At 36.0% G+C, this 9,633-nt stretch overlaps 1 protein-coding gene across 1 annotated transcript; it reads left to right on the forward strand.

The window, feature by feature from the left end:
- Positions 1-1,541: 1,541 nt before the first annotated feature.
- LOC110866477 (protein FAR1-RELATED SEQUENCE 5-like) lies at positions 1,542-4,151 on the forward strand. Its single transcript, XM_035974924.1, has 5 exons — positions 1,542-1,794; positions 1,883-2,267; positions 2,376-2,634; positions 2,728-3,294; positions 3,420-4,151. The coding sequence occupies exons 1-5, from the start codon at positions 1,542-1,544 to the stop codon at positions 4,149-4,151; spliced, it is 2,196 nt and encodes a 731-aa protein (XP_035830817.1).
- Positions 4,152-9,633: the final 5,482 nt, after the last annotated feature.

The raw sequence follows: 9,633 nt of genomic DNA on the forward strand, positions 1-9,633 counted from the left end.
AACCGCTAAACTAGTAAAAATCTACAAAAACTAGTAAAAATGAATAAATATGTATTTTTTTTTAAGTTTTAGTAAAAATAAGGGTAAAAAGTTATTATATAACTTGTTTTTAATGAAATAAATTAAAATGGGTAAATTTACAATTTTATTAGTTAAGGAATTGGATATATGCAATTTTAATAGTTAAGAAAGAGAATATATGCAATTTTAATTTTAAGTTTGGTAAATGCATAATTAACCAGTTTTTTTAAAGAGAAATCTATAATTGTCCCTTTGTATAACAACACACAAATAAAAGGTAAATGATAATCATACGTAGATTAGGGATGAGTAAAAAATAGAGAATAACCCTATTGTAACAAAGTGAACTGATGACATGGAAATAAGCAAACAACTATTTGGTTAATCGTTTGACAAAAATCAAACCTTTTCCTTGATTTGTTGTCATTTAGACGTCAAAAAAAAAAAAAAAAAGTTTGTTGCTAGAAAATCTTTAGCTAACTGTAAACTTTGAAAATATAGATCTATATATATATATATAGGTAAAGGATCCTGTAAAAAAGGACTAAATTGTGAGAAAGTTGAGAAAGAATCTCAGCCATTAGATCATTCCATGTTAATTTTATTAGATCAAGGTTATATTAGTAATTATACAAACAAACCTAATTAAGGTTCAAATCTTTGTAACCGATTTTTATGAGTTTTTTAAGGAAATTCGATTTTTGAATATTTTATCAGATAATCTAAATCTTTCAATCATCTCGATCTCTTAATCATTATAAATTCGCTTTCGATTTCTTATTTTTGATCAAGCATACATACTGAATTACGCATACAATCGTTAATCTGATTCATATTTCTTTCTTCATGGAGAACGACGATCAAGGTATTTATGTATCTTTTATTCGCAGCTTATTTATGTAATTGTAATCAATAATTACAATCATCTGTTTAATTGTAGTTGTCAATTTTTCAATCATCTGTTTTTTTTATTGGAACTCTGATGAACACCAGTTATAACTCTGTATTTTGTGTTTTTTATACGTGCATGGTGTTTTTATGTATGTTATCGAAGTTGAAGCTGGTATGTGTTATTTATTTAGGTTGATGATGAGTCATGGTGTTTTTTTCCATTGGATGTTCCTTACAGGGGTTTTATAAATACATGGTGTGTTTTCATATAAATAGAGGCTGGTTTGCTATAACAGTTGTTTGTGGTGTTATTTTAAACACATTATGTTGTGTTGTGTTTTTTACCGTAGAAACATTTAGTTGATGATGAGTCATGGTGTTTTTATGTAAGCTAGGGTGTTTTTTTTATACGTACATGGTGTTTTTTCGTATTAGTAGAGGGTGTTTTTTCATAACAGTGTTTATGTGGTGTTATTTCATACGTATTATGTTGTATTGTTATTTTACTGTAGAATTATTTTCGCAGGATTTCAAACCTATCAGCCGGTTGGGAAACTACAACTGTCACCAAACTCCGGTAAGAAGACTTATTTACCGGAGGTAGATGAATCGCTTAGCCGAGGGATAAGATGACCTTTGACACAGTGAACAACGCATTCCTCTTTTATCAGAAGTATGCAATGGCTTCAGGCTTCACTGCCAGGAAGTCTTCCCAATACACACATCATGGTGTTATAAAATCTAAATGGTTTGTTTGCTCCAAGGAGGGGACTAAACCTTTTAAGGCGATCGATACATCTAAAAAGATTGACACCTCAAATAATGGGTCAAAGAGGAAATCTGTTCGACGTGTTCCTTCTATAAGGACTGGGTGCAAAGCACGTATGTGTATAAAGTTAATGCCTTCGAATCTATACGAGGTATCTTCTTTTAATGAGGCACATAATCATTTTTTTTGTTGATGATGAAGATAGGCATCTACTCACCTCTAACCGAGGTATGAACTATATGCAAGAGCAAGTCGTTAACGCGTTGAGTGCCTTGAACATTGGCCCTGTGAAAGCGTTTAATATCATGAGGACATTGTATGGTGGGTTTGACAAGGTTGGGGCAACCAAAAACGATTTTAAAAATTTCAAGCGAGACCTGAACAGGTATATATCGGAGTTTGATGCTGATATGATGATTAAACGGCTTTTGAGGAAGAAAGAGTACATGCCTAACTTTTCAATGGAGTATATAACAGACGAGAATGGAGTTTTAAGGGGTTTGTTTTGGGCAGATGAAGATGCCAAAAGGAATTTTTCTGTGTTTGGTGATGTTGTTTCATTTGATGCCACATATCGTCGTAACAAGTAAGTTTCGTAATTATTATATTTATTTTGTGTTTTACAACTTATTTTTTTTCTTAAGTATGTGTAATTCATTTTTATGGTGTTTTTATTCCGTATTTGTTTTTTTAGGTACAACATGATGTTTGTTCCATTTACCGGCATCGACAATCACAATCGCAATGTTACTCTTGGTGCTGCTATAATAGGAAACGAAACTGCTGAAACTTACAGTTGGTTGCTAAATGTGTTTCGTCAAGCATTTGGCTGTGCCCCTCCGGTGATTGTCACCGACCAAGACCCAGCCATGAAGAAGGCTATCGAAGATACATGGCCCGAGAGTAGACATAGGCTATGCATGTGGCACATCATGGACAAGCTTTCTGCTAAGGTGTTTAGTTGTTCATCCTTTTAACCTTTCTTACTACTTTTTAAATACTTTTTGGTGATTATGGTGTTATATGTTTGCTCAATGGTGTTTTAGGTTGGTGCTTCAATCTGCAATAATACAGATTTCAAAAAGAGGCTGTGTGCCATTGTGTGGACCGATTCAATTATACCAGTTAAGTTTGAAAGTGAGTGGGCTACCATAATAAACGATTTTAACTTGGTTGATCATGAGTGGCTGCAGTCACTTTACCAAATCAGGGATACTTGGATACCAACTTATTATCGTGAGGAGGTCATGTCCGGGCTTATGCGTACTTCTTCTCGTTCCGAGAGCGAGAACCATTTCTTTGGACAGTTCTGTAACCCGGGTTGCACACTTGTCGAATTTCTCGGGCATTTTGATTCTGCTATTGAAGCTCAGAGACACGAGCACAGGAAGAATGACCATGACACCAGAAATACAAACGCTGAAATATGGGCTGAAGACTTTGTTTTGGAGGATCAAGCGTCCAGGATATACACACGCACTATATTTTTTGACCAGCAGTTGGAGATACAAAACGGTATACAAAGATGTGCTATCGGAAAGTGGGAAGACATTGGTGACTTCGTTAACTTTTTTGTGAAGGACTGGGAACAACCATGCACTACTTTCTTCGAGGTATACACATGATGTTTTGTAGTGTTATTCTTGAAAATTGTGTAGATCTTGGTGATTTCCAGTTGCATATGGTGTTTTATAGTGTTATTTAAGACAACTTTATAATTTCGAATGGTGTTTTATAGGTTATGATGCGGGAGGCCGACATGACTGTGTATTGTACATGCAAAAGATTTGAACAGTTTGGGTTGTTGTGCTCACACATCTTTTGTGTGCTAAGGATGCTTGACAATAGGGAGTTTCCACAACGCTATATATTACGACGTTGGACTCGGGAGGCTGTTCCAAATAGTGCCCCTGGTGCTATTCTAGGTATCAATGAGATTGAGGATCGTTATAATGAAGTTAACCGTGTTGTACGTGAGATCACATATTCTACAGAGTCGGTTATTAATCAGCTTGTCACCAACTTTGATGCGCTATGCTCGTTCAGGGATCATGTTGTTAATTATTTCAAAACTGCTGATGAGTCTGTTGTCAATGCTCCACCTAAGAGCCGTCGTGAAAGGTTTGCAGAAATTACTGGTAACACAAAACCATCAGAAGCAACCGTTCGTGTTCCCATTGGAACAAGATTCAAAGGTATGGGTAAGCCTAAACGGATGAAGTCCAAACGTGAAATTGCAGTAAGTCAGTTGGGTAAAAAGCGCCGTCAATGTCAAAACTGTTTTAGATACGGTCATAACAGACGTTCTTGCAAAAACCCTACCCGGACTAAAGAACAAGCTATGGCCAAGGATCACGGTGAAGAAGCTGATGAAGTCGACGAGGAGGAAGATGAATGGGAGGAAGTTGAAGAAGATATGGATGAACAAGATGAGGATGCATTAGACGAGGAGGATGGGGAAGAGGAGTAGTAAGTTATTTAGAGTTGTCAAAAAATTTCGTTATTTTTAACGTACTTCCTTCTTGTTTCGTACATTGATAGGTTTTTTATCGTTTTCCGGATTCGCATACACTCATGGATTTATTTTGTTTGCTTATGTTCGAATTTTAATATTACCAGTGACAATGGTTTATATATTGTTTCTGTTAAATACGTTTGTTTAATTCTGTTATTTTTGTTCAGTGTGTTTTATTATGTATGTTGCAATTTGAATAGTGTTATTTGTCCTCACTAAGATTTTTATTCTAAACTGGTGGTTTATGTGTTTTTCATGGAGTTATTTTGTTGTTAATGGTGTTATTTGTTAATTCAAGTTGAGTAGTGTTATTTATCTGTATAGAATTTATTTTTTTTATTTTGTAGAACTGTGGTGTTTTAGTTGTTCAGGGTGTTATTATTGTGCAGGTTGCTTATTTATGTATGTGTAGCGTTATTGTGTTTTTTACTTGACTATAGTGTCCTAATTGTGCAGGTTGCAAAGGAGTTGATATATTTTTTTACATATTTAGCATGATCATCATTTACTTTGTAAAAAAGTATCTGGCCAATACGCGTTCTATGTGTTATTTGTCCTCACTCAGATATTTATTCTAAACCGGTGGTTTTATGTGTTTTTCATGGAGTTATTTTGTTGTTAATGGTGTTATTTGTTAATTCAAGTTGAGTAGTGTTATTTGTCTGTGTAGAAATTTTTTTTTTTTAATTTTGTAGAACTATGGTATTTTTAGTTGTTCAGGGTGTTATTATTGGTGTTCATATGTTCAGGTTGCTTATTTATGTATGTGTAGCGTACCTGTGTAGCGTTATTGTGTTATTTACTTGACTATAGTGTCTTAATTGTGCAGGTTGCAAAGGAGTTGGTATATTTATTTACATATTTAGCATGATCATCATTTACTTTGTAAAAAACTATCTGGCCAATACGCGTTCTTTTTTGTGCCGGAATAGACGCAATATTAATTCATTAAAACACCAGAATAAAAAGGTGTGTAACACACAAACAGCTAACGATTGTAATCATACTTATCATAGTAAAACTACACCATTAATCACAACTTTGTCAAAACGCTAACACATCATATAATCTATAGTCCCCAAAATGTTTGTCAAGTAACAAAAAGATTAACTCGTTCTGCTGTCCACTTACACTTCAGCTCCCAACCTTTCAGCAATCCGATCAAACGCATTCTCTTCCATTCTCAACCTATCATCCTCGTCCAAAAGTGCATATTCTTGTACTTCTTGTTCCACAACTCCCCGTTCCGTGTTCACGTTGCTTAGGAGCATTTTTGAGAGGTACTTCTTACGCAGATCCTCGATTTCGCGTGCTTGATCAGGCAAAACCAAGTTCGTAACGTCCCTCTCATTCGATAAACCACACATCCAATGTCCAACGTGTGTTCCTATTCAATACCAAACCATCAGAATTGTTCATATTTCGTGTACATTTATTTTAATTATTTTTTTAATAAACAGAAATATAAACGCGATTACCATAGTAAGTTTCCATATGCCGCATAAGGAAAATACCACAGTCGATGCCATCGTAAAGTGTTTGCCATGGCAACTCTAGTCGAACTGGTTGTGTATTCCTTAGCTGTGCAGCGATTTTTGGATGCATCGGTCTTAGATACCGACAAAATGTACTTATCTGCAGTTACAAATTATTGATGTTAACAAATAATTTTTTTTTTACCGTAGCTGTATATGTATAAACATTCACAAACATACCATCTTCTCCACATTTCCTTTGTATCTCTCTAAGCCTGCAGCACCTTCTATGTTGTCAATAATAAAGACATCTCTTGTTCTCAAGTTGAAAAACAGCAGATAGTAATGCCGCCCGGTCAACATAGGTATAAACACCATCTCAAAGTTGCCTTTAAACACTTTTGGTTCTGTTGAATCAAGCACAGCATTCATGTTGTTCGTAAATTCTGCTAATCGTGCATCTTCAGACAACGCGAAATCTTTTTCCAGCTGTGGTGTTTTTCAGGTAAACAAAAAATGAAATTACGGTGTTAAGTTAAGAATTCACAATCACATAATTCTGTTATTTAAATCCTTTTCCAGCTGTGGTGTTTTTCAGTTAAACAAATAAACAATCTGTGTTATTTACATAAACATGGTGTTAAGTTAATACATGGTGCTATTTAACCATGATCACATGATACAGTTTGTGTTCACTTAATAATCTGCAGAAATTAAACTTACCAGCATTCCTGCGTTGCAGAATAATCTTGGGGCTGTCCCCATCCTCCTCTTTTTTTCTTCATGGTTCAACAACGCGGCCCAGGCACTGATGACATTCACGTGCACAGTTACACCAGGCATCATCGATTCAAAAGGCCCCCTTATAACCGACACGTTACCGTTGTCGCTGAACAAAATATCCCTACAAACCGAAACACCGTCGACACGAATGTATAATTCAATATATGTTCAAAACTTATAACGTATAATACACCACATAAATACGTTTTTTAAGGTCCAATTTGGATACTTACCATACGTTTCCTACTGCAGAAAATATACATCGAGCAAGTGTTTCTTCAGCGTTCTCACGAACGGTTCTCAACATAACAGGTCGTTGCACGTACGGTGACCGCAGTGCCGCCGGAAGCTTGATTGTTCGTTTCGGCCTCGGCGATCTTTGACGCTGAACAGGCTCCGTTACTTCTTTACGTTTTTCATCCGTTGCTGCATCGGTCAGTCTTGTTGAAAAGTTCACCGTTTCAGTTCCTGAAACGTTGAACTTTGTCTCTGGTGTTATTTCACTTTGAACCCTTTCAACAACTTTGTCCAGTTCTACGACAAACGAAGCCGTCATTGGTGAAAAGGGAGAAGTGTGTGGTGTTATATGATCTTTTTTTTTCTCGTTCATAGGAGTGTTATATCCGTCTAATGATACACTACCTTTTTGCGGATCAACTGGTTCAACTGCCGCAGCCACGTCATCCTTTTCTGCCTCAACGTTTTGATCTCCCTTTTCCACTTCATCTCCATCCTTTTTTTCCTCATCGTCAACGACAAGCAGCAATTTCATTAACTCCTTCCACACCCATCCTTTCTGTTTCAGCAGATCACTATCCGGGAACATCAGACACGATTCTGTTATGGTGTTATTGATCTTGTGAACGCATATCTCAAATTCTCTAAATAAGTTATCCAACAAATTGGCTCGAACCTGTACGAAACCCCGGTTTAAAGTGTTATCATTAGAAATAACATATACTTTCAAGTCTAGTACAAAGTTTAAGATGTTTACCAGCTCAAAATCGTCAGGAACTGATGTTCCTGATGCTGATGGAGTGTTACCATACTAAGAGACCATCGGAGTGCGGACTTCGCCATCCGTACCTACAAATAATGCACATGTTTGGGTGTCAGTTTGTGACAGGAGGTAATCAGCACAGTGTCTGTATATACCCAAGTGCGCATCATCATCTTCGATCAGCACATTGTCCATTCCCTTTTTGTGGCCTTGTTTTTGCTTCTTGAATTTTTTTCCATCACCCTCAACCCCTTCTGCTCGTTTGTGTTTTTTATCTTCCCTTTTCTTTGTCTTCTTATTTTGTTCAGTATGCATCCTTTCTATATCACATTCGAGATTGTACAGAAGATCGTCATCTACAAGTTCAATTATATTTGAACTGTGTGATGAAGGTATCTTCTTTAACACAATTCCGTAAGCAATCTGCCACAATATTTTGCAATAAGTTTTATTCCCAGACTAAGTTTCAAAATAATTATGTACCGTGAACCAGATAACAATATTGATGTTATTCAGTTATATAGTGTTATTAAGTAAAATAGGGTGTTATGCAGGTATATAGTGTTATACAGTTTCATGGTGTTATTTAAACCATATGTGGTGTTATTTAGAAATATAAAGTGTTATTAAGTAAACTGTGGTGTTATTTAGAAATATAAAGTGTTATTAACTAAACTGTGGTGTTATATAGAAATATAAATTGTTATTAACTAACGATCTTTACAATAATTTTTTAATACTAAAAGTTAATTACTTACCGCAAGTAATAACATAGGCCCTCTAAAAGCATCATCGCCACCATGCCACGCTGTTTTCGTTCTTTTGAGACACGAGATCATGTACGCACACCAATTGAAGCTTTTGATATCGAAGTCCGGCTGAATATTTGAAATGAATCGCACATTGACGGAGTTGTTCGTCGTGGTTTCTCCTAGGATTGAGAAGTAAAGAATCAAGAAGTTCAGTACAAACAGTCTTCCGTTATCAGACTGCGAATCCAATATGTAATTCATCAGCTGAACTGGCGACAAGCGGGTGATATCCATATGCTTAAACTGATCTCTGAACGCTTGGACAACAACATCCTTCCTTTTGCTCGCTTTCTTTTTTTCAGCAAGATCCGTTGGACCCATAGGCAGTCCGAAAACACTCCTAACAAGCTCCGACGATATGTTTACAGTGCGCCCGCCGTCCACGTTTAAAATACTATTGTCTGGGTCGTAATTTGTAACCAACCAGTTTGCCAAAGCAGTAGGCACACCTGTCACCTTATAATGAAAAATCGAACCAAACCCAATTTCACCCACTTTCTGACGTTGTTCCTCATTTAGGCCGGATGCTAGTGTTATCAGATTGTCGATACCTACTTTTGGCCTGATACGTGCACCCGTGAAAGGTTTATATGGCTGTCTCACTTGTTGATGCATTCCACGAGACGTTCCTCTTTTGGCAGCCGATTTCCGTCGTTTACCCGGTGGTGGGGTGTCGACAAAATCGTCATCCGGGTCTCGCTGCAGATCTACAACAATTTTTAATATTTGTTTTAGTAAACAACTACTTCAAAATATTAACACTTCAACATAATACCTTTTTCAAGTGTTATATTTATGGATGGGTGTACGACAAGTTGACTATCATTAACATCCTGGGCTGCAAACAAAAATCAATTTTTAATCCTTTATTATAAGCAAACAACTTACAATTAAAACATCATTTTTTTCAAAACGTACATTGTGTGTTTTTTATCGACGGCGGAACCTCTTCTCTTGTTTTCGCATTACCCACATCATTCATCCCATCACCAACATCTGTTTTATTCAAAGCGAACATTGACAAAAACATCTCTCAACAACTAACATAAACACATATGGATACTGGGTAATCATACTTTATTGTTTTTGATTTCTCTATAATTTAAACTACATTTTTCTTACCTTTGTCGTCCTTATTTGACGTTTCTAAGTCACTACATACCAATGGTCTGTCAATTGTGTTTTTGAAACGTGATTTGTACATTTTGCCCCTAAGCCGATGGCTTGACCTGACTGTAGAAATAATTAAAAACTACATTTAAAATACTGCATCACCAATGGCTTGACCTGACCATAATAACACTCTTCTTATAGATCAGCATGATAAATAACACCCTTCATATCTAATCGTATAGAAAAATAACACT

The sequence above is a fragment of the Helianthus annuus genome, chromosome 7, assembly GCF_002127325.2.
Source record: "Helianthus annuus cultivar XRQ/B chromosome 7, HanXRQr2.0-SUNRISE, whole genome shotgun sequence".
Taxonomy (NCBI): Eukaryota; Viridiplantae; Streptophyta; class Magnoliopsida; order Asterales; family Asteraceae; genus Helianthus; species Helianthus annuus.